The following is a 25,883-nucleotide window of genomic DNA, read 5'->3' as shown; positions in this document are numbered from 1 at the left end:
GGNNGGGNGGAAAGGAACCTGGGTGGAAAAGGGGACAAGGAGGGAAAAGGGGAAACATGATCTGGTATTGGGGGTTAGGGGGAGGGGAGACAGGAATGAAGCCCTGAGGGTCAGCAGAAAGAATGTAAGCAGGCAACCCTAGGAGATAGGAGGTGGGGGGACCCTCTAGAATGTACCAGAGACCTGGGAGGTAAGAGACTCTCAGGACTCAAAGGATGGAACTTTAGATGAAATGCCCTACAGTGGGAAGAGGAAACTTGTAGAATCTACTCCCATTAGAAAGACAGGACATCAAATGGAGGGATGGGGTTGCTAACCCACAGTTAAAAATTCTGACCCAGAATTGTTCTTGTCTGAAAGAAAAGCAGGGACAAAAAACGGAGAAAAGCCTGAGGGAAAGAAGGTCCAGTGACTGGCCCAATTTGGGATCCAGTTCAAGAGGAGGCTCCAAGGCCTGACACTATTACTGATGCTATGGTGTGCTTACAAACAGAAGCTTATCATAACTGCCCTCCAAGAGGCCCACCAAGCAGCTGAAAGAGTCAGATTCAGATATTTACGCCCAATCAATGGACAGAAGCTGAGGACCCTTGTGGTTGAATTAGGGAAAAACTGGAAGAAGCTGAGAAGGGTGTCCCCAATAGGAAGACCAGCAGTGTCAATTAACCTGGACCCACCGAGAGCTCTCACACACTGAGCCACCAACCAGGCAGCATACACCAGCTGAGGCCCCAGACACATATATAGCAGAGGACTGCTGGGTCTGGACTCAGTCAGAGAAGATGCACCTAACCCTCAAGAGATTTGAGGCCCCAGGAAGTGAGAAGGTCTGGTGGGGTGGGGATGGGGACATCTTCTTGGAGTCCAGGGGCTGGGAGCAGAAGGGGCGGTATAGGATGAGGAACACTCAGAGGGTAAACTTGGCAAAGCCCAAGAGTAACAGGGAGCTAGAAATACAAAGTGAAATGGTAGGAAAGAAGCCTAAAATCAGCAAACTCAGACAAAAATGAGATCAAAAGGCTTGGGTAGGCATCTCCCTGCAGAAGGACAATTACCTGCAGGAGCTCTTTAGCTGAACCTCTCTTCTCCACATCCATCTCAAGACAGCGGTTCAAAAAGTCCCGGAAAATAGCTGACAACTTCTCTGGGTTCTGAAGCTCTGGCGTCCCATTGGTAGCAATGAGGTACAAGGCCTAGCAATACAAATGAAGAATCATGTAGTGTTCTCCCTGAGGTTCTTTCTGTTAGTATCAAGACATGTTCTCTAAAATTACAGCCAGCTTCTGTGTGCTCTAACACACAGCTCTGATGCAGCTGTAATGTCCTGAAGAGAACATAATAACCTAAGGATCAGGTTTAACATTCAAGGTCATATGACTGTATATATGCACCTAACATATAACTTCTTTGCTAATAAAACAATGCTTTATATATCCACAAAAATAAAGAATGCATTTGGAAAGCACTTTGTAAACTTATGAGGTGTTTCAAACCTAAGGGTTTATTCCTCACTTAGCATGGCAAGTTAAACATCTCTGTAGTTGTTGGCAGAAATGTGCTGCTGGCACTTCCTCCCAAGAAGATTGTAAAAAGCCATGCTTGGTGGGACAGCAACGGTTTCTCTGCTGCTTCTCTGCTCTGCTCTGAAGCAGCTCTTGGGAGAAGAAAAGCATAGTAATAGTAAACCTTCATAAACACTAAGTTCTTTAATTACAAAGCTCTCCCCTGCCCTCCCCGTCTCTCACTCTTGTTTGTTCTGTTTTGTTTTTCAGGACAGGGTTTCTCTGTGTAGTCCTGGCTGTCCTTGAACATAAGAGATTTGCCTGCCTCTGACTTCTAGTGTTGGGATTAAAGGTGTGTACTATCACACCCAGCTACACTCATTTTAAGTGGCTACAGTAACTCAGAGGTGGGGCAAAATGATTATCCCACAAGTAAGGCTCTCCAGCCATTGCATTCACTGTTCTGAGTGAACGTGCTGACTCTAATTTATTTCCACCACACCACACTGATTACCCTCATATCTGAGGCAGAGGAGGATATGTTACATGTGGAGTGAGAGAGCAAAGCAGTAAGTAGAAACTAGAGAAGAAAGTTTCATTTTGAGGTTATGAAGCACTTTCCAGCAAATGGAACTATCCAAGGGTGATCTGAGCATGTAGTTAAGGGTAGATATCCTTATAGGGGAATTCTTGCACTAGATAGGAAGATGAACTAAATGAGAAAGTAAAAACAAAGTAACTGACGTCACCACCTCCCTTGCATCTTTGCTGTATACTCTATTTCCTCTCCCATTACCACCAATTCCCTTCCATTAGCTAACACACAACCTTTAGCTAACTCTTTTCAACTCTACAAGAGACTGTTCCTGCTGGGCAGTGGTGGCGCACACCTTTAGTCCCAGCACTTGGGAGGCAGAGGCAGGCGGATTTCTGAGTTTGAGGCCAACCTGGTCTAAACAGTGAGCTCCAGGACAGCTAGGGCTACACAGAAACCCTGCCTTGAAAAAACAAAAAACAAAAAACAAAGAGAGAGAGAGAGAGACAGAGAGAGAGAGAGAGAGACAGAGACAGAGACAGAGAGACAGAGAGACAGACAGAGAGAGACAGAGAGAGAGACTGTTCCATTTCCCTGTCACCCTTCATAACAAAACTCATGTAAGAGGAGAAAACACTTGGAAATGCCATCTCAGTTTTTTCCTTTTCTGCTCTTATGGGTTTACTCAAGCTAGGCATGTGTTCCCATCAATCTACTAACTGAAGGCCTTGCTGAAGGCAGAGTTTCAGAGCTTTCGGTTTGGTTTGTCCTACTACCAGTTTGTTCTCTGGTTCATATGTATTTCAAGATAGAAGCTCTCAGCATCCAGTTCCTGCTAACATACCTGCCACTTCCCTATTATCATGAACTCTTATCCCCCTGAAAACATAAGCACAAATAAATTCCTTTCTCCTGTAACTTGCCTCGGTCACAGTACTTTAATCACAGCAGACTAAACAGAAAAGTAACTAATGCAAAGGACAACTGAATTTGTCAGCAATCCATGTTGTGGTGACTGCTGATTCCACTTTCTTTACTATTCAAGGCATCTTGGCAGCTCTTCCCAAGTCTACTTCTCACCTGTATTCTGACCTAAGCAACCACTCTTGTCTGAACTATCCTATTAGTCTCTCATTGTCTATTTCCTAAAGAAGCATCCTAACAAGTCATTCATTTCAAGTACAGACTGGATCCTCTTATTATCTAGCTGAAAATCCTTTCTAATGATGCAAAATAAAAGCCAAGTTCTCACACTGGCCCACAAGACTTAGTGGCTGGCCTTTTCTTATCACTGACTCTGGCTACCAGTCTACTTTCTCCTCATTCCTTCTTGAGAAATAATAGCCTCCATTGATTTTTCCAGGCAAAAACCAAATTGGATTCTTGATACCTGTAAACTCTTGCATGAGACTAAATCTCATGGCTTACTCCTTTAACTCCTTCATGTTTCTGCTGAAATAACTAAGAGACTTTCCTCTAAATAAAGCCTTCCCTATCACTCTGTCAATTGCTCTTATTCTACATTTTTTTCCCCATAGCAGTTACCATCTGCTACAATAGAATCATTTGGTATTATTAGAACAACTTCTTGTATATAGTCAGAACTCAGCTCTTCCTTCCTTCCCCCAGCCCCCAACTCTAGGATTGAGTTCTAAAACTGAGATATATCTTTAGACCATTTAATATTTTATATTCATTTATAATTTAAATTCAACAGTATCTGTTGAATGCATATTATATATACTTATTTATTTAGTGTATACACATGTATTTAGTGTGGGCACATGTTTACCACATATCCCGTGTGGGAATCAGAGGGTGGGTTGTGATAACTGGTTCTCTTTTCATTATGTATGTCCCAGGGATTAAACTCAAGTCATCAGGCTTGGCAGGAAGAGCCTTAACTACCTAAGTCATCTCACCAGATCCTTACTTTTGCTTTTGAGACAAGTTTGTCTCAAAAACTGGCAATCTTCTTATCCCAGTCTTGTAAGTGTAGGAGTACAAGAACATATAACTGTGCCCAGGTATACAGAGAGAAGAGCCTGAATACAATTTCCTAGGATTAGAGACAGTTGCCCAAATACTTTGCAAGAAGATGAGAATACTTACTCTCAAAGGGTTTTCATTGAGGTATGGGGGCTCCCCCTCAATCATTTCAATTGCCATAATACCGAGGGACCAGATGTCAACCTTGGGTCCATAAGCCTTGCGTGTCACAACTTCAGGTGCCATCCAATAAGGAGTTCCCACCATGGTGCTCCTTTTGCTCTGCTCTGGAGTTATCTGTGCACAGAATCCAAAGTCAGCTAGAAAGGGGGAGAAGAAAGACACACTTAGGATACTCCATCAGTAAGTACTGTGTCCTTACACATGGGCAGGAAGCTTTGTCTGCAATCTCTGTCTCACCGAAGCAGGATGAACAGTAGGAGAAATATTAAGAACAATATCTCTAGCCTCCTGCCTTTTCCTCAAACCAAATGGTTAAAAAACATTCCCATAACTCAGAGTCTTATAATTAACTCATTCCATTATCTGGGACAAGTCCCAGAATTAAAACCCAACCACCAACATTTAAGTATGGCTCTACTTTTATCAAGTCCTCACCCTGCACCAATAGTCCTTTCACAAACTTTACCCACTTATGGCACAGCCTCTGTCTGGGCAACCGCTTTCACACCTTTGTACAAAAAAACTACCTGTAGTTCATTCACACTATACTGAAGCTACACATTTATCTAAATTGATAGAGTCGATAGTGAAGACCGTCTTCTCTTTACCCCAGAATACAGAATACAGAATGCAATACATTTGCTGAATAAATAACAGAATAAGTGAAGTTACATAAATCTGTTTTTCTAATTCGTTACAAGTCTCTCATACTAGACAGGAAGCTTCTTGAAAGCTGGTAAAATGTACCCTCAGCGCCTATCAGAGAACCGCAGAAGTAGGCATTCAGGAGGGAAATGTTAAAATGTGTAAAAGAATTAAAAAAATAGTGAAAGACACAATATAATACAGAGGAATATAAATATCTCATATTTTACAAAATATTTAAGTCTCTTTGATGACTGTTATAGCTACTATTATTTAATTACCATCCCAACAGAGATTTAGCCCCATGTGCAGAGTTAAGTGTTACCATTCCTAAGACTCCTACTTACTTAACTTGACAGAGCCATCCATTCCCAGCAGAATATTGTCACTCTTGATGTCCCTGTGAATGACTTGGTTCGAATGTAGAAACTCCAAAGCTTGTAGACACTGTTGAAGTAGCAGGCACAGAAGAAAGAGGTTTATACTACAAAAGACTAACAACAATTTAACTTCGTTATCTTAAGACAAAGAAAGTAAGGCCTCCAGAAATAAACAGACTTGCCCTATATACAGAGGCAAAGTCAGCTATCTAACCAAGTCGTCTTCTGTCTCCTAATCAAGCTTTTTAAAATTCCATGAGGCAGGGTGGGGGTAAAGGAGGCTGAAGAGATGCCTCAGTGGCCATACTGGGCAGCATACAAATTGCCTCTTACTTCACTTGAGGGGATCCCATGCCTTTGGCCTCCTTGGGCATCCACATACATGTGCGCTTAACCCTTCACCTCAAACACACACACACAAGTTAAATTTTAATTAATTAATTTAAAAACTGGATGCTGATTTTGTCTTATAATTTTTCTTTAATCAGAAGTATTTTAACAATATATTTCCATGTCTAGGAAAGGAGACCCATGGAAGTGACTTTAGTAGACAATCTTATTTTGGGGAAGGACGTCTGTACTATTTGGGACACACTGAATTCGACATCCCTATAAAGCATGAAGACAAATGTTCAGTGAGCACCTGAAATTATCTCAAGTTCTATACAGGGATATTTACAAAGACAGCTTTGTTTTCAAGTGCAGAGAAGTGAGACCATGGCCTCACTAAGCATATATCCTTTCACTGACCCACAGAGCCAGCACAGATAAACTTTTAAGTTTTAGTAATGATTACAACTGGTAAAAGACATAAGAAAAATCTTGAAAGAAAGAAGGAAAGAAGGAAGGAAGGAAGGAAGGAGAAGAAAGAAAAGAAAGGAAGGAAGGAAGGAAGGAAGGAAGGAAGGAAGGAAGGAAGGAAGGAAGGAAGGCAGGAAGGAAGGAAGGAAGGAAGGAGAAAACACAAAAATCAAAATAAAACAAAACACCTATTGTGATGATTTCCCTAACACATATACACAAACTTAAAACACTTATACTTACCCAACAGAATGAGTGACAAACAGACTAATGTTACAATATTATAATGAAATGTCTGATTCTGGGCAAGTGAGATAGATGGCTTAGTAGGTAAAAGAGTTTGTCACCAAACGTTATGACCTGAGCAAGATTCCTGGAATCCACCTGGTAGGTAGAGTTGTCCTCTGACCTCTACATGCACACCATGGCATGAACACACACCATATGCATGCATACACACACACACACACACACACACACACACACACACACAAATGCAAAAGAACCTTTTAGTTAAAAGTAAGCAGTATCTTAAAAAAATTAGATAAGATTTACATATTTTATTTTATGTGAGAGAGTTTTGCCAGCATGTGTGTATGTGTATCGCACATGTATGTACGTACATGTTTGGTGTCCATAAAGGTCAGAAGAGGCATCACTTTAAATTTAAAGAATGATAATAGCACCTAGTATCTAATGTTTAAATTTTTGGCCACGCTTTTTCTGGCTTTGGCACAATCTTGGGGTCAAACTCAGGGCCTTATATACACTACTCTTTTCAGCTAATCTATAGTCTCAAGCTCCCAAGTGCTTCTTTAGAAAAAAAATCCATATCCTTTAATAGTCACTTCAAAAATAAGCTGAAAAATAGTGAACTATATACTTCAAGGGGATGAATTATATGGCATATGAATTGTGTCTCAGAAAGCAGTTTAAAAAGTGATAATGGTCTCTATTATATTTTAAGAATAACAATACCATTTATATAAGTATATTTTCTTCCCAAGCTTTTTGTTGGTACAGTTCTGGGGAATCAAACTAAGGGTTTCTGTCAAGATTTTATTTTATTTCTCTCACAGGGGTTGGGATGTGGGAGCCACCGTGGAGCATATGTGACAGGGGTTGGGGTGTGGGAGCCGCCGTGGAGCATGTGGAGGTCAGAGGACAGCTCTGAGGCTGTGCTTCTCTGCTATTACTAAGGTTCAGAGGATTGAAACCAAGTCACCAGGCTTGCACTTCAAGGTTAGAGGTGAAAACAAATTAAATAATATAATAACTTTGACCCTCCAAAAGGCAGCTTCATGTACACAATTATCCATCATATCTGTAGTAATAAAATTTCATAGGAAGAATGTGATGGGGGGGAGCTTTTGGGGGAAGAATTATTTTTAAAAGGTCCTTGTATTAGTGGTAGAGTAAATGAAACCTGAATTTCTAGGAATCCCAGCTAGGAATTGAAATGTTACTAATGTATTTCTTTCTCATTAACATTGGCTAAATATACAACTATAATTTCATCCATATGCCATAAGCTTTCCACCTTCAGACACTGTATCAGATTCATCATAAAATGTTTAATCTCACTCTCTTCAGTCTCCTAACTTTCTATCTCTCAGGGCCAGATAGTAGTGCGCACACCTTTAATCCCAGCACTACTGGGAGGCAGGTGGATCTCTGAGTTTGAGGGCAGCCTTGTCTACAGAAAGAGAGTTCCAGAACAGCCAGGGCTATGCAGAGAAACCCTGTCTCAGTCTTCATCACTGTTTATTCCCATCGTTCTCTTTATCACATTATCAGGGAACGTGAGACTGTGCCTATCCTCCGCAGATACTGCTGCTCATGAAAACTTTCTGGAAGGCTTTTTATAGTAGTACAGACCTCCAGATATCTAATTATAATGAGGCGGAAAAGTAAGAGTATCTATTTATGCTCCTTTTTTCTGTTTATTTTGTCTTTGATTATTTACTGGTTTGCTTAAGACAGGGTCTCTTATATCTCATGCTGGCCTGGAACTTGCTATGTAATCAAAGATTATCTTAAACTTCTGATCTTTCTGCCTCTACCTCCCCAGTGCCAGGATGACAGGCATATGCCACCACACCAGGCTTTTTGTCTGGAGTTACTTTATCCTAAAATTTTGCTGGCTTGCCTCTACATGTCATTTAGGTGCATATTCAAATCAAGGAAGAAACCTTCTCTGACTATCTGAACTATGCCACTACCTTCCTCCAATGTTACTTCCTTCACAGTACACAAATCAGGGAGGCAGGACAAATGTGTGTCCACATAAAAGGGAGAAAGAGAAATAATATGTGTTAGAACAGTTATAACTGCAGATGGAAATTATGACTGTTCACATAGATACTGCTGAGTAGTTTCTAATTTTTCTGCCATGGTCAGAACAGTTAGCTTCAAAGAAAAAAGTCATTATTGTAGAAATTATAAAACACAAACATACAATATGAATGATAAGTCCCAGAACTAGCTTCTCCTACTTCCACAGAGCCCATACTGAAGCCTCTTTTAGGTGTGAACTTTCATGGACAGTAATATGGAGGTCACTTCCTGTTTGATTGTTGGCCTTACCTCTCGGCACACAGCTGCTATCTGGCCTTCATCCATACAGGTTTCTGTCACCACATCTGTCAAGGAGCCTCCAGCCAAGTACTCCATGACAACCCATAGCTCATCTCCCACAAGGTAACTGCAGAAAAACAGGTATAGGGTGAGAAGGAACAGTCAGAACACATTAAGCCACTGAAGTGAGTTCGAAACCTAGGAAACTATCTCAGCCAGCTTTTGAAGAGTCTACAATTCCTTCCTCTAGAAAACCACAAAATTTGTGGAGGACAGAATCAGTAATCTTAAGTTACTTAGGGTTATGCCCAGAAAAAAAAGCATACATGGTCTGTGAAGTCCCAGACACTAAAACTAAGAATACTAAGTTAAAATATAAAATCACATCTTATCACAATACCAGAGGCTATCTCCTAAAATTAGAGAGACTGGCTTTATTTCCATGCCTGCAAAGCATCTAGGCAGTACACACATAGGAAAGGAGGGGTTTAGAAGCCACATTACCATCAGAAGGGAGGGCCATGGAACCTCCTTGAGAGTTCTATTAGATCTGAAATCCACAAGATAATTACTGGGTCTTGATCAAGACCCTAGGCCCCAAGGTCCGGCACAGCAGATACCAATATTTACTGAATAAATCTATGAGTAAAGTAATATGTTAAATATATATATATATATTATTTTAATGTAATATAGCATAACATTATATATATAAAGTGAAAGGGTGGTAATAAATCTTTTCAAAGACGTAAAGTCTACACAAGGCTGCTATGCTGATAATGACTTTTTCTTTGAGTTTCTGTGATTCTAGCATCTTCAAATAAACCAGGCCTGACCTGAGTTAGCACTGAATTTGACTCAGAGATTGTATCTCTCAGCCCCAGGTTTTAGATAAATAAAATGAAAAAGTGGACAATCATGGTAACCTTCAGCAAAGAAGCTTTATGCTGGAGAAAAATGTGTTGGCTTAAAGTATGAACTGTCATCTTTCCTTCATCCTGATAATGGGACTCTTACTTGGCAGATGGGGACACCTGAGATAGTTTAACACTTATCTCAAAAAAATGGTAAGCTTTTAATCCTGTTCTGTAATTTTCCTCTGGTGGTGCTGGGAACCAAGCTCAGACCTCACACGTGCTAGTCAGTCAAGCACTGTATCACTAAGCTGCAATAGTAAGCACATCCCAGCTCAAGAGGAAGTTTTTAAGGTGATGAAGACTAAACATACATGGTAAAAATGGTGGTGCATGCATTAATTCCAGAAGTCAGGAGGTTGAGGCTGGTAAGCTAAAATGTTTTGTATTTCCAGTTTACTGCAAGTGTATATGGGGAGGGAATGGAATCAATTTCAGTTGACCACAAACTTACTAGTAGTAGCAATGAAACAGACACTGAGGTGGGGGGTGGCAGAAAAGCAGAGAGTACCATTCTTTCCATGGTGGTCAGATTTCAAAACAACTCCTAGACTGTAGTGAGCATCACATTTTAAGAGTATATAGACAATAAGAATTATTCAGGAAGGTGAGCAGGATAAGAAAATACTTGGAATATAGAAGGAAATAAGGACATCAGGAAGATGGACTGAAAAGGCCAACTTCCCTAAACAGAAAGCATTAGAAGCAGTAAAGAATTGGTTGCTAAAAGCTGCAGTGTGGTGGGGTTAACCATCACTTAGAAGGATTTCCAGAAATCAAAGAGCTCAGCACGGAAAATTAAATAGAAACAGTTCCAATTGCTACCTTCATCTTTTCCTCTAACACTTGGGTTCCAAAGGCATGAAACTTTTGTGACAGAAGCCACCCATGCCATACCTGTCCAGGTAGTTGACAATATTTGGGTTTTTGTTTTCCCTCATGACCAGGATCTCATTAATAATCAGCTCTTTCTTCGGCTGCTGCTGAAGATTCATCTGTTTAATGGCCACCTGAAATAAGAGTAAATTCAATGTGCACCAAGGATCATACAACATTTACTGAGCACACGTTTAGTACTAGACCTTAGGTACTAAGGAAAACAGTGATGAGGAAGACATGGTCTTATCCCTAAAGTAACTCATAACTTATCAATGTTAAATGGTTTTAAAGGGAGTTTCTTAGCCAGTGGCATTTAACATCATCTCAAAGACTGGAAATAAATGTTCTCAGGTGCCACTCAAAACCTACTGAAAAGCACAAACTTTTAATAAGCCCCTGTGCTATTCACATATACACAAAAATTTGATACCTCAATGTAATAAAAACACTTTTAAAAGTCACTAGAAAAATACTTGGTACTACCTATTATCTTAGCACCCAGGAGGCTGAGATAGAGAAGAATGGTACATTGATGATCAGCCTGATTTCATAGTTAGACTGCCCTTTAAAATGATAAAAAACTATCAGAAGTTCAAGGACAGTTAATTTAAAAAAATAAAAGAATACTGAGTTTTGAATATGGACCTGGAGAGATGGCTTAGTAGTTAAGGACATGCACTTCTCTTGCAGAGTTCAGTTCTCAGTACTTACATGTACATTATCCCCTGCCCCCAATATAGCATGGAAAGATAAATCAGAGATTACCAGATGAAGAAAGGAGACAAGATTCCTAATGCTTACACATGAAAGGAGCTTCAGGAGCTCTTTGTTTATGTAAGTAAAATGAAATTCCACTTGATGCAAACAATAAGGTATACGTTTAGATTCCTAGGTTTTAGGTACCCTCTAAAGTGTTGACTAATTTGTTACCTTTCTTTTATTCTTTTTGAGACAGAGTCTCACTATGTAGTCCTGACTCTGACTTGCCTAGAACTTACTATGTAGACCTGGCTGGCCTTGAACTCACAGAGAACTGCCTGCCTCTACCACCCAACTGCTGAACTTAAAAGGCATGTACCACCACACCTATCTCATTTAATCCTCAGAGGTATCGTACATGAATCTTTTTCATTTCTCTGATTACTAAGGACTTTGAACATTTTTTAGGTGTTTCTCAGCCACTCAAGATTCCTCAGTTGTGAAATCTTGGTTTAGTTGATACGCTATTTTTTTTTAAATTGGGTTGCTTGGTTTTTTGGTGATTAGCTTCTTGAGTCCTTTATATATTTTGGTTATTAGCCCTGTATTGGATGTGGGGTTAGTCAAGATTTTTTTTTCCCAATCTGTAGGTTGCCGATTAGTTTTAATGACTATGTCCTTTGCCTTACAGAAGCTTTCCAGTTTCATGAGGTCCCATTTACCAATTCTTGATCTTAGAGCATTAGCCATTGAAGTTCTGTTTAGGAATGAATTCAAGGCTTTTCCCCACTTTCTCTTCTATTATATTCAGTGTGTCTGGTTTTATGTTGAGGTCCTTGAACCACTTGGACTCGAGCTTCGTACAAGGTGACAAATATGGGTCTATTCTCATTCTTCTACATACAGGCAGCCAGTTAGACCAGCACCATTTATTGAAGATACTTTCTTTTTTCTATTGTATATTTTTAATGTCTTTGTCAAGGTCAAGTGTCCATAAGTGTGTGAGTTTAGTTCTGGGTATTCTATTCTATTCTATTCTATTCTATTCTATTCTATTCTATTCTATTCTATCCTATCCTATCCTATCCTATCCTATCCTATCCTATCCTATCCTATCCTATCCTATCCTATCCTATCCTATCCTATCCTATCCTATCCTATCTGAAACCATGCAGTTTTTATCACTATGGCTCTGAAGTAAAGCTTAAGGTGATTCCCCCAGCTGTTCTTTTATTGTTAAGAACTGTTTTCACGCCGGGCATCATGGCACACGCCTTTAATCCCAGCACTCCGGAGGCAGAGGCAGGCAGATTTCTGAGTTAGAGGCCAGCCTGGTCTACAGAGTGAGTTCCAGGACAGCCAGGGCTACACAGAGAAACCCCGTCTCGAAAAAAAACAAAACAAAACCCAAACAAACAAAAAAGAACTGTTTTCACTATTCTGGGGCTTTTGCCTTTCCAGATGAACTTAGAATTGCTCTTTCAATGTCTTTGAAGAATTGTATTGGGATTTTGATGGGGATTGCACTGAATCCATAGACTGCCTTTAGTAGGATAGTCATTTTTCTTTGTCAATTCTGCCAATCCATGAGCATGGGAGATCTCTCCGTATTCTGAGATCTTCAATTTATTTCTTGAGAGACATGAAGTTATTGTCATACAGGTCTTTCGCTTGTTTGGTTAGAGTTACCCCAAGATATTTTATATAATTCGTTGCTATTGTGAAGGGAGTTGTTTCCCTAATTTCTTTCTCAGCCGGTTTATCATTTGTATATAGGAAGGCTACTTATTTGTTTGAGTTAATTTTATATCCAGTCACTTTGCTGAAGTTGTTTATCAGCTAGAGAAGTTCTCTGGTAGAGTTTTTGGGGTCACTTATGTATACTATCTGCAAATAGTGATATCTTTATTTCTTCTTTACCAATTTGTATCCCCTTGATCTCTTTTTGTTGTCTTATTGTTCCAGCTAACAGTTTGTGTACTATCTTTCTCAACAAATGAGGAAAATGTGCTCAGAGAGGATACACGACTTGTATACAACGGTAATTCAGTAGTAAAGTCAGATATAAAGCCTTTCTAGGCTATTTCATTTTGGATCAGCAGTAAATGAATCCATTTAGTAAACATGCTGAGGTATGCACACATGCATACATTTAAAAGCTACTGTGTTTTAATTATCCTGCTAATATAGACTACTCTGCCAACCCCATACACACTGAGATAACTCTCCCCCATTTGAAAGCAAAATACCTCTTGTCTTCATAGAAATATTCCTCAGCTTGACAATCAAATTTCTCAATATTACTTATCACTGTATTATATGTTCCATGTTCGCTCTACCTTTAAGATCTCCTCTGTCTGGAATACTGTATCACTTTTACACATTCAAAAGCTTTATATCAGGGCAAAAGAAACTTCATTTTCAAAATTAATGTGCCTGTTTGTTTTCCCCTTTTTGGAAAATCTTGTAAAATCATTTTATTCCCAATACTGTATCTGAAAAATCAGGTGTGTGTGTGTGTGTGTGTGTATGTGTGTGTGTGTGTGTATGCACACGCACATATGAATGTATCTAGGCATTTCAGAGCTTAGTTAAAAGCCTCAAATCCCCAATATCAAGCACAGGGCTCAACAAATACAGTTGGTGCTGAGAGGGAAAGAGCAGTAAGTTGATTAAGTTCTTTGTTTTGAGAACACACACACACACACACCCCACTACTCCATCCCATAGGGTTACATTTATTCTCTAGAAATTGTTACATCTACTAGAACTTCTTTCTAGAAGCAGTAATAAGAATGAAGGATGGAGACTGGAGAGATGGTCCAGGGGTTAAGAATACTGAAGAGTCTGTTCAATTCCCAGCACCCGCATGGCAGCTCAGAACTGTCTAAACCTGGTCTCAAGACACCCGATGCCTTCTGACCTCCTTGGGCATGCACAAGGACACAGAGATGCATGCAGAGAAAACACCTATACACATAAAAATAAATAAAAATGTTTAAAAATGAATGATGCAAACATTTTGAAGTCAAATGTTACTTCAAGTCAATATAGTCCCCTGAAAAGACTAAATTACTTATTAAGAATAAAAACAATTCTTATAGGCCATCAAGATGGTTCAGTGGATCAAAGTTCTTGCAGCCAAACAACCTAAGTTTGATTCTCCTGGGACCCACATGACAGAAGGAAGGAACAAATCCTCAAGCTATTTTCTGACTTTCTCATATGTAGGGACGTCGTCATCATAGTCATCACAGTCAATGTGCCCCCCCCCCACAATTATGATAAAAAATTTAATTTAAAATTTAAGTAATTTTTAAAATTTAATTTAAATAGAACAGGAAACCAGATCCATCCAGGATAGGCAATAGCACTTCTATAAAAGAAAAATGACTGGACTTAAACACTAAAGATCTTAGCTTTAGGTTTGACTGTCATTTTCTCTCTCTCTCTCTCTCTCTCTCTCTCTCTCTCTCTCTCTCTCTCTCTCTCTCGACTGTCATTTTCTAAATTTGACCAATCACCAGTTTTCTGAACCTAAGTCTCCTCAGAGATACATTGAAAATAATAATCTACTCAAAATATGTTTTGAGTACGAAAAAAATAGGCATGTTACTTTTACTTACAAGATATAAGTAAAAGATATAGATAGTAAAGAAGCCAGCAATGAATATGAGAGCAGCAAGAATGACGATGGGACTAGCTGCTGTATTTACCTTATCTAACTCTCAGATATTCACAAGATTACTTATTAGGTAAACCTAACAACTCTTCAAAGTGTTGTATTTTAGATACAGACACTGAAGCTAAGACATGTAAGAAAACCACCTCTGATCACAGTCAATGCTCTCAGATCACTATGACTCCAAAAGCTCTTCTAGTATGTTCTTTCTATTATACACATTACCTTTAAAAACAAGCTTGAAAATGATTGATTTCCAAGCAATAACATGCTAACCCATCTATGTGTGATAGACAAAAGCTCCCTTTCTTCCAGCTGGATAACAACCCCATAATCATTCACAAAGACTAAAAACATCACACTAGTCTCACTACTGATATACTCCCTTGGGCAGGAAACGAGGCCTTCCTGACCACACTGCATTACCCACTCTAATGGATTTGCTTTCATTCATAGTTTTGTAACCACAAGACAGGCACACAGCAAAGTCAAGCTTTCCTGTTGCTCACTCTCACACAGGCATCTCCAAGACTTCCAGGAACCACTCATCATCTGTGTCTCCCATCAAGCGTTACAAGGCCCAAGAGGCTAGAAACAGTGCAGGAGGGAGTCCTTCTGCAGCCAAAATACACACGTTTCAAAACAAAAAGAGTCTAACGCAGCTCTGATCATTTGGGCAGAAAAAGGTCAAATGGTTCACCAAAGGTAACAGAAATAACTTGAGGCAAACATCCACATCTGTGAATTCTCAATGAATTCTTAAGTATGATAATGATTTTTTTTTGCTTTTTTTAAGATTTTATTTTTGATTATGTATATTTTGTTTGTGTCCATGTGTGTTTCTGCACAGAGAAGTGTAGCATCTGCTGAGGCCAGAAGGTGTTAGATCCCTTTAGAAATACAGGATGTTCTAAGCCACCCAAATGAGGGAACTGAACTTGAGTCCTTTACAAGAGTGGCAAATATTCTTAAATACTGAACCATCTCTCCAGTTCTCATACTGGTAATTTAAAGAATTGACTTGCTTACACAGAACATCAAATATTTGGCTTTTACACTTGTAAGCTAACAAGAACCCAATAAAGTATGTGCTGTCCCTCAAGGACAAGATACCAGATTTTGATAATCAAAATTACACAAGTAGATCCTAGAAGCCTCTTTCAGAGGAAGAAAACTTTATTTTCACTCAAAGAGGAGGTTGCTTGCCCAATTTCTGAGTTCCAATACTCTTAACAAAGATTTCTCCCAGGTAGCAACCACCTATCAGGATTCCTATTTTGTAGCCAACCAAGAGTAGTCTGCAAAAACGCCTTCAATCACTTGATACTGCCTTCCTGGATTCCTTTTGCCGATCTTGGGTCAGTGGGCTTTAGCTAAGGTCAGCATTCTCATGACTTAATAAGGTACCTCTAAGTAAATGAGGAATCCAATGTCCATTGGGATCTGAAGCATATAGTTGGAAGGTATTACATTAGAAGTTGACACACAAGGGTTTAAAATTCCTATAACTAAAATTTCTCAGGCAGTATCAAAATTCTTCATACTTATATCTCTCACTTTATTCTTTCTCCTGGAATAGAGTTACCATCTGGAAGTTGTCTTCACAATCTATCATTAAGTTCTATCAAGATACCTGCTAACTACTTTTCAGATCTAATAACTTCTACAACATCATCTCTTACCTGCAATTATACAACAACCTAGCTTACTTTGTCCATTCTTCCTGCTCTGAACTGTTCTCCATAGTGGAGCTTTGTTAGCTTTTGCAAAATTTTAAGTCTTATCATATTAGTTTCTTATTTAGTACTAGCCTGGTAAAGAAAGAAACTAGAACTGTTCCGTTGAGTGAAAAAAGAAAAGAAAAGGGGGGGGGATAAAATTAACTCCAAATTAAACAAAAAACCTGAAGAAGTAGAAATAACAAGAGTTGGTGATGAACACTTACCTCCTGCCCTGTGGCTACATCCATTGCAGTATACACTGTGCCTGAAGCACTGAGAAAAAAAAAAAAAAAAAAAAAGACAGGAAAGGGAGGAAAACAAACACAGACATTCAATGACATAGCATTTATCTATGCAGCTTTACACCAACCTGGGAATATGTTAACAAAAAAGGCAAAAACAAATCCTCCCTCTGCAGCCCTCCGAGTCTCACATTTGAAAGGTAGTGTGTGGTAGTGAAGAATGAAGGTTCAACCAGCCTACAACTTTTACTTTGCCTGATCTTGAGCAAGTTTTGACTCTGAGCTGTACTTCCATGCATATGTAAGAGTTCATGATAACCACTAGGCCAAGTCCATAAAATACAAAAATGTTCGAAGACATTCATTTCTTATAACAATTTGCCCTTTGGGAACTTGCTTTCATTTTGTACAGTTTCAACTGGGAATTGGGGGGGGGGCAATGACAGGGGGAGGTCAATCATAGCCAATCAAAAGAATTTGATCAAAAGAGTCCTATGATTTGAATAAAATGCATTTTCAGTTTATTTTTAAAAATAAAATGATACAGCACATACTTTTTCAAATATATATAATTTCAGAAAAATCTGATATTTCACCTTCACCCTAAAAGTAAGAATAGTTCCTGACAGGCATGCAGATGTTTATATGTACACTGAAATACAGAGATGGGTGTAGTGAAGATGTGAAAGGGTTTCACAAAGAGTTAGAGATACTGTAGAGAATGGTAGAAATGTAACCCTCTCTATATGAAGTAACTAAAACCCTAATCTTACCTAAAACCATAAATCCTGTACGTGTCCAGGTAATTTACAATACATACATACTTGTAGCTATACAAACTATATGTCACATATATACGATGTAACTTGTAGACATGTTGAATTCTGGTCTTCTATAAGATGTTCTCAGCAAATCCTAAAGTTATGCTTCCCACAGAAGTTAGGTCAATTTAGGAGGAAGTTAGTTGTATGTATACCTTCTGGTTAGAAACTAGGGCTATCACCTCCCTAACCACCACTCTTAGAAAGCCCAGCTACCTGCATGTAAAGTACAATTTTAAAATATTGGCTATCAAATAAGAATATGTTTACTGGTAGCTCTTTCTTCACTGACTGATCATCTTCGCCAAGAGCTCTCTAGTTACAGAATGTATGTCTACCTTCCTGTCCATAGACCTCTGTATTCCCGCTACTGCTCACCACTCTTTTTTAAAAAATGTTTAGGTTTTATGTGTACAAGTATTTTGCCTACATGTATGTATGTATGTACACCATGTGTGTACCTGATGTCTGAGGTCAGAAAATGGGAACAGGATCACTTGCAACTGGAATTATGGATAGTTGTAAGCTACCATGTTGCTGACAGGAACTAAACCCAGGCCTTTGCAAGAACAAAAACTGCTCTTAAGCACTGAGTCATCTTTCCAGCTACCATATATACACCATGATTATAGAGCAAATATATTAAGGTCTCAGAGTCCAAACATTTGGGGACTGTATCTTTTATGCTACAAAGGTTTAGAAAGCTACATGAGCATACTGAGTAGCTCTCTATTATTTCTATCTCAGGCAAACAGACATAAGATCAGGCAGCTTAACAGTCTTCAGGTTTTAAAGAGAGGGACAGGGAAACAAGCAAAAAGTGTAACAGTACTAATTCATTATACTAGTGTAGTATTTATACTTTTAAATTATGGAATCCAGCAACATTAATATGGTGCTTAGTAAATACTCCATTCTTGCCTTAGCCCTAGCCGACCTGAGAAACAAAGCATAGAACATTTCATAGATGTTGTACATCTATATCTTAAAGGCATGTTTTGGAGGAGATACGTCCTAAATCCACAATCTTCCAATTACAGATAAAGAAACTCAAACCTAGAGCAGGAACTTGCTGAAACTTGTCTATGTACCTTTTCACTATATTCTTAAGTAGATACTCACTTTAATTACCTAAAAACAAAGTTCTATCTATATTTTTGAGGTAGGTAAAATAATTTCTTCACAAAAATGTAAGCTATCTTTTACCAGTTTAGACTCACAAAAGTATTATCTAGTAGGAAAACCACATGGGTCAGGAAAAATGACATCTGTTCAGCCAAAAGTTGCTATGAAGATCAAATAAAAAGCTTGATGTATATAACAGATATAAACTATAAAATGATGTGCAAATGTAACACCCCACACCCATATTTTACAATCTTTTAATACATTTTTAGAAACTTCTGGAAGTTTATGAAAATCAAGACAAAAGTTTGAATTAATAACAATACTTTGTTCCAATTATGAGCCAAACTTAATTTTTTTAGTTTCTTTGACATTTCACATCTTTTGACATATTTCCATAGAAATCTCATTATTTTTACTTTTCATATAGAGGTATAATTTACCTAAAATTTTGCATTAAATCGTAAGCCTACAGTTTGATTTTACCTTGCATGATTCCTCTATTCCCCTTTTCTTTGTCCCATTTGACCTCCTCCTTCCAGACAAAAGCTGACTTCTATAATTCTTTGTATGCCTTTCTATCTCCTGTTGATGTGAGATCCTTGAGGGCAGACTGTGTCTGACTCATATCCATATTCACACTTCTCAACACACAACAAGAACTCAGTTAAGATTTGCTGAGTTGAATTGTGTAAGACAGCATATGCATTGTGGAGATGAAACTAGAGAGTAATAGTCACAAAAATCTGTCACCAAGCTAGAAAATTAGATCCCTTCCCACTATTACGGACTCTATAGATCTGGATCTTAAATTTCATATTAATGATGATAGGTCTCAATACTTTGGCAAATAGGATTAATATAGAAAACTAATTATAGTTTGAGAAATTGGTTTTATGCTAAGACAATAGGTGACTCGTTTACGCTTGCTGCAGGGGTACTTTACTAAGGTCAGATAATCATACATTTCTCATATATGACATAATTCTGCAAATTTTGGAAGTCATCCTAGTATCAAACTTCCAGATAGGTGAGGCAAAAACTACCACCACCAAAAACAAGTAAGTTCGTACATGCCAGTAAATACAATTTTAAAACATTTCTCCAAAGAAACAGAATGCCGCTACTAACCCTTGTCCAATCTTCTCGAACCGTGTGTACTTCTTCTTAGGATCACCCACACTCACTATGCTCCCTTTGAAAGAAACAGAGACCATGAGTCATTTTGTTCCAGCTCAAGATACACACAAGATCCCATGATCCTCTTAACTCCTTAAGTTGATAAATTTTTTTTGTGTCCAGTTCCCCAAAAGCATACCAGCCAGGCAATTAACTTTCCCCCAATAAATCCCAACCAAAAGTTTTATATCCTTGACTGTTCTTTTTTAATAGTAACTTATTCCATTTCTAAACTCCTAAGAGCTAATCATTTTTAAATTAATTCATTAACATTTATTCATTTATTACATACCAGCCTATATGCTGAGTGCTAGAGATAAAGAGAAAGATGAGGCACATTAAGACAGTCACTACTCTCAAGAGGCTCAAATCTATGGAAAAGACAAGCAAACGGAAGGTTTACAAAAATACAGTGATTGCTGTAATGCGTGCTGATGGGATAGGGAATGGAGAAAAGGCACAGAGACCAGAAAGGCTTCAGAAATGTGCTGTCTGAGCTGACTTTTATTATAAGTACAAGTCAGCCAAGAGAATTCTTTAGCAGGGGATACTTTAAATAAATAAAAAAAAAAAACAGAGAAGTATGAGAGCCCATAGGTCTCAAAGCAGTATTCTAGAGGCGAGGAACTAAAACCCACAGAAGGAAGACACTTCTTAAAACTCATCTGTTAACTGGTGCCAGGGTTAAGAGTCAGAGTCTGGTTCTTAATTTCTCAGCCCTACTAGCTCTTCCACTGATACCCCAACCACTAGGATTTGGTACTTCTCACATATGTTATTATATCCTCTAATTTAAAACAAATCAAATGTAAATATCACTATTTAAAGGGTGTAAAGAGGAAAGGAGACTCAAAGAACAGCAGGAAATTTTCCAGGCCAGAAAGTTCTTATAATACATTGTATTTAGGGAAAAAAATATGGTTTAAAGGACAGGAACACATATAATTACACAGATGCCTAAGAATGGCTTTTACTTCCTCATATGAGGGCCCTAGTAAGGACAATTCTTAAAGACACTAAACTAAACAGACAAACAAAAAAGTTAAACAAGAATTATTAGCAAGAAATAGGAAGCTGCTAAACTAAAGAACCGGGAACCTCAGCTTTAGAAAGCAATGTGAGCATACAAACTTAAACCAGTCACATCAAATCCTTTTTCAATGATTTTCTAAGCCTAAATAAATAAATAAATAAATAAATAAATAAATAAATAAATAAATAAAATAGAAAATAAAAATCAACCTAGGCTGGGCAGTGGTGGCGCATGCCTTTAATCCCAGCACTTGGGAGGAAGAGGCAGGCAGATTTCTGAGTTCGAGGCCAGCCTGGTCTACAAAGTGAGTTCCAGGATAGCTAGGGCTACACAGAGAAACCCTGTCTGGAAAAAAAGAAAAGAAAAAGAAAGAAAAAAAATCAACCTATACCTACTACAATAGGCGATATGTTTTATTTACAAAACACATTTTGATCTAACCTTAGCTGTGCCACTTTGCAGCTCTATGATCTGGACCAGGATATAGATTCTTTGGGTCTTAAAAACCTTAACTGCATAAATGAGGATTATCCTGAGTATCTTCATAGAGTAACTACAATAAAATTTAAAAATTCAAGAAACTTGCTTGTCATTTGCCACACAGAACAGGATCATAATACATTGGTTTCCCTTTCCTTCGTTTTCTACAACCATGATGGCAGCGCTGTCTTCTCCTAGGTCAATATTAGAAAGCATCAACAGGAGCACCCTTTCCACCAGGCACAGTCTTTCTCAATCTTTCTCCATACAATACTCTAAACTACGCACAAAATAAAAGCTATTAGCTATGTCCATAACCCTCAAAGGGAGCTGCCCACATTCTCTCTTATTATGTCTCTATCCTAAGGTAATGCACACCCAGAGCTGGTGAAACAAGGAAGGGGTGAAAGTTCAGATGATGAGTAAGCAGTACAGCCCATAATTCAGGTGTTAAACAGAGCCAGCCAGGCACATGGCTTAAACCTAGGAGATATATATATAAAAATATATATATATATAAAATTTATTTATTTATTTTATGTGAATATACTGTTTCAGTCTTCAGACACACCAGAAGAGGGCATCAGATCCCATTACAGATGGCTGTGAGGCACCATGTGGTTGCTGGAAATTGAACTTGGGACCTTTGGAAGAGCAGTCAGTGCTCTTAACCACTGAGCCATCTCTTCAGCCCAGTAGGATTCAGATCTTTATTGTAGCATTCTCAATGATTAATCAGTCATAGACTAAGGGAAGATTCAAGAAAGATATAAAGTCCTTACGTAATTTCTCTAAGATCTCCTCATCAGACATTTTAGGCTTCTTCTTTTGTTTTTCAGTGTTCCGGGTCAAAGCATCTGGCGGAGTGGTGTTATTCTCAGTAGGAGAAATAGGAGATGTAGCCACATCCCGAGTTGGAGTAACAGGAAGTGGTTCAATCACAGATCGTGTATATACCTGCATAATCAGTGGGAAATTTTGGCCAAGCCAACCTTTGTTAGCATAGTGGAATCTCTTGTAAATGTTCTAGTTCGAACATCCCAGGAACCTCCCCCTTCACCACTCACCCCTTCTCTTAAAGGTCAAAATCTGCACTGTTCCTCTTCTGAGTCCCAGCCCATTTGCCATGGGTAAAACAACCTTCGTTTACTCTCACTTTATAAGAAGGGTTAGTGATGGTCTTAGCACTGAAATCACTCCAAAGCTACTAGATGACTCTCAGTAAAAACTTGTAGGAGATTTTATCATTAGATGGAAACCTTCCTCACCCACAATACTCTGTTTTTTTTCTGAGCTGAAACTCATTTGTATCCTCTGTCACTTTGCAACACAACATTTTTATGGAGTTATCTTATCCCTCTTGAGCTGTTGAGCTCTTACCATGAACTAACTACTTTTATTCATCAAGAGGCAGGAGGGTATAATAATTTAAAACAAACTTGGGAACTTGATGACCTGGGCTTAATTCTCAGCTAACATTACTATCTGAATGACTTCAGTTTACTTCGCATCTCTGTGCTTCAGTTTCCTTGTCTATAAAACAGTGACAATACCCACCTTACTTAATAATAAATCAACATGTGTGAATGACATGGCCATGAACAGCATATACTAAGCATTCAAATCTCAGCTTTTAAAGACATTGTATTTCCTATTTATCTGTTTGTTTAACAAATATTTACTGAGAATCCCTGGTAAGCCTAGCACTATTCAAAACACTGCCCTACTCATTCTGAGGAAGGAAGGGAGAAAGTCATTGCTACAAAAGCAAAGGAGAGATGTTACTAAGAAAGGAGCAACTATACACTACTAAGGTTAAGAAGGAAGTACTTCCAGGCTACACTTCCTTTTCTAGAAGATGTGTATTTATCAGATTTTTTATCATTAAAAAAGTCATAATTATTTTTTTGATCATCTATAGGGTCTACTGAGACAAAGAACACACATTACACCTCCCTGAGTCCTTTAACAAACTCTAACCCAATAAAAAGCAAGCATTCAGATAAGTGTTTAAATAGAATGAATTAACAAATGCACATATCAGACCTTTCAACTGGACTGGCTTTCTGACTATTCTAGCAAATAATTTCTCAATCTTTATTCTTATACCTGTAGAACAATTATATCCCAAGTACTTAAACCTTCTTTGCTTTTCCACCTATAGTGCCTTGAGGAAAGGCATTCTGTCTGTTCCCTCTATAACATTCTCCTTAACTGGTTCCCAGTGCATGTCTATACACACAAAAATATATATGGCGTGTGCGCTATTTTGGAATGCAATCTGAACTTGGATTTAATTATCTGCTCTCAAACCCTGGTGTTTGCTTACTAAGTGACTATGGATAGATCAATCTACTGACCCAAATCTCATTTGCTTCTTCTATAAATTAGGACTTAGCAATATTTATTTTAGAGGAGAATGCTAAGAAAGGCAAATTTATCAATATATTATTCAATATTTACTGCCCTCTCTCTGATCCTTCTGCCCAAACTATATTATATACCAAAAAAGATAAATAACACATAGATAAATAAGAGATAGATAGACTGATAGGTAAATAGATTTTTCTCTATTTAGAAGAGTTCAAGATTTAGAGAGAAACTGTTAAATAAATATGCCTGCAAGCCAGAAACAGGACACTCTAGGGAGATATTGACAGCTCTCTGATTTCGAAGGCTACTTTCCTTAAGGTAACTTTGTGACTTCCAGACAAGGAAATCCAGATTCTATTTGTAAGTTCTTAGGCTAAGAGGTAGGTCATCTAACTGAATTTCTTCCACAGCACCTTCCATTAAGACATTTAATCAACACAGAGCTTAAGTCCCAGAGGGTTCTTTCATTATGGAGTTCTCATACTAAAAAGTCAAAACAAACATTAGTAGTGTTTCAGAGTATCATCAGATGGGAGATCACTATTCAATGATGCTAAATCAAAAGGCAAAGCTGCAGACTGGGCAAAGTGCAGAAGGCGGGAGTGTGGCTATTCTAAAGTGCAGAAACCTCGAAGGAAGTTAAAAGAGAAATCACTACCAATATCTGGCATCAAAATGCATTCCTAATGTCCAGCATATTAATAGCACTAATGTATTTATAAACTCTCCCAGGTCCTTCAGGATTATCAAAAATGCTGGAGAGGCTAACCACTGCGTATTTAAAACAAAAGGATAAAATCTCTGGCAATTTGCTGCTTCCTAAGAAACTGGAATAATTTATTTTATTCTGAAAGTGAAATGCACCATTCTCTATACCTAACCAGTGAAGAAAAGGGTAAGTAAAGCAAGGTCGGACTGATAGAAACACCAGTTACCTAGAGAACTTTAGAAACGACTGAAATAACAAGCACACCACATCTCTTTAGCCAGGTAGAAAGTGGTCCAGCTGGGCACAGCAGGGCATGCCTGTAATCTTAGCACTTGGGAGAGTCAGGCAGAAGGATCACTATGAATCAAGGCCACTCTGGATTACACAGTAAGATCCGGTCTCAAAACATGAGAGAGGAAAAAAAGTAGTTCAGTGCCACTCTATGGACCCCTATATACCAGTCTTAGTGCCACTACCTCCCTACCTTCTGCCACCCCTTATGTGAATAAATCATATAGCCTTCAAGATCCCCATAGACTCACAGATTTTGTGTGTTCTGGGCGTGGAGCAATCACTGGAGGTGGGGTAGCATCGTCATCATCATCTTCATCTTCTGACACTGGTGGTACTGCTGGAGTCTCAGACACAGTCTTCACATTCTATGCAGAAAGGACAAAAATCAACCAGTCCAGTGGACATAGAACTCCAGATCACAGGTCTGCTAGTTCTTTAGAAGTTACTCAATTCTGACACCCCTTCTGAAAGCTCATCAACCAAGGCTCTCCATCTTTGTGCAGTCAGCCGTCTTACTCAGACAACTTCTTTGTCTTTTAGCCATCACTATCTATTTATTTGGAAGCTTCCTTTTCCCACCTAAAGACTAAAGAAATAGTAAGCCAGCTTACCTGCCTTATACAATCAAATACTCAAAGCCATGTTCGGTTTCTCCTTATTCTGTGAATTTTACTCTTTATAAAGAGCAGAAAATAAGTGTAAAGAGGAAAATAAAAAGTATTTAATTTTCTATACTTTATCACTGTGATTACTTGTTCTTCTTAATATAGTAACTTCAAGTCTAAATAGCACCCCCACTTCCTTTCTCCAAACTCCTGAACCTATTATATTATAGGGTATGAATGGGGCAGACCCTGCCTCAATCAAGGCACAGAACATTGAGATCTTTCATTCTAAAAGGGTCAATGGGTTTCTCCCCAGGCTGGGTGTTCTTTCACTGAGCTTCAATCCTATCTCACAATGAACTTTACTAGTACCACTAATTAGATCTGCAAATGATCTGCAGCAACTTGATTTTCCCATGCAAACTATAATAAAGCTAGACAAAAATAACCAGATTCAAGAGTAGTTGTTTTCATTGTTATTGTTCTAGTAGTAGGACCAGAAAGCAATATGGATT

The 25,883-nt window shown here is 38.4% G+C and overlaps 1 protein-coding gene across 3 annotated transcripts in view; it reads right to left on the bottom strand.

Annotated features, from left to right (window-relative positions):
• Pak1 (p21 (RAC1) activated kinase 1) overlaps positions 1-25,883 on the bottom strand; it is a 119,275-nt gene that overhangs the window by 3,383 nt on the left and 90,009 nt on the right. For all 3 annotated transcript variants that reach the window (XM_029540015.1, XM_021195665.1, XM_029540005.1), the window contains exons 6-14: positions 25,012-25,128; positions 22,170-22,344; positions 19,827-19,890; positions 16,732-16,780; positions 10,424-10,536; positions 8,622-8,739; positions 5,202-5,301; positions 4,150-4,346; positions 1,056-1,193 (exon numbers count right to left, since the gene is read on the bottom strand). In XM_029540015.1, coding sequence (XP_029395875.1) covers positions 1,056-1,193; positions 4,150-4,346; positions 5,202-5,301; positions 8,622-8,739; positions 10,424-10,536; positions 16,732-16,780; positions 19,827-19,890; positions 22,170-22,344; positions 25,012-25,128 — 1,071 coding nt within the window. The remainder of the gene's footprint in view (positions 1-1,055; positions 1,194-4,149; positions 4,347-5,201; positions 5,302-8,621; positions 8,740-10,423; positions 10,537-16,731; positions 16,781-19,826; positions 19,891-22,169; positions 22,345-25,011; positions 25,129-25,883) is intronic.

The sequence above is a fragment of the Mus pahari genome, chromosome 1 (genome assembly GCF_900095145.1).
Source record: "Mus pahari chromosome 1, PAHARI_EIJ_v1.1, whole genome shotgun sequence".
Taxonomy (NCBI): domain Eukaryota; kingdom Metazoa; phylum Chordata; class Mammalia; order Rodentia; family Muridae; genus Mus; species Mus pahari.
This window is presented reverse-complemented; position numbering and strand designations above follow the sequence as displayed.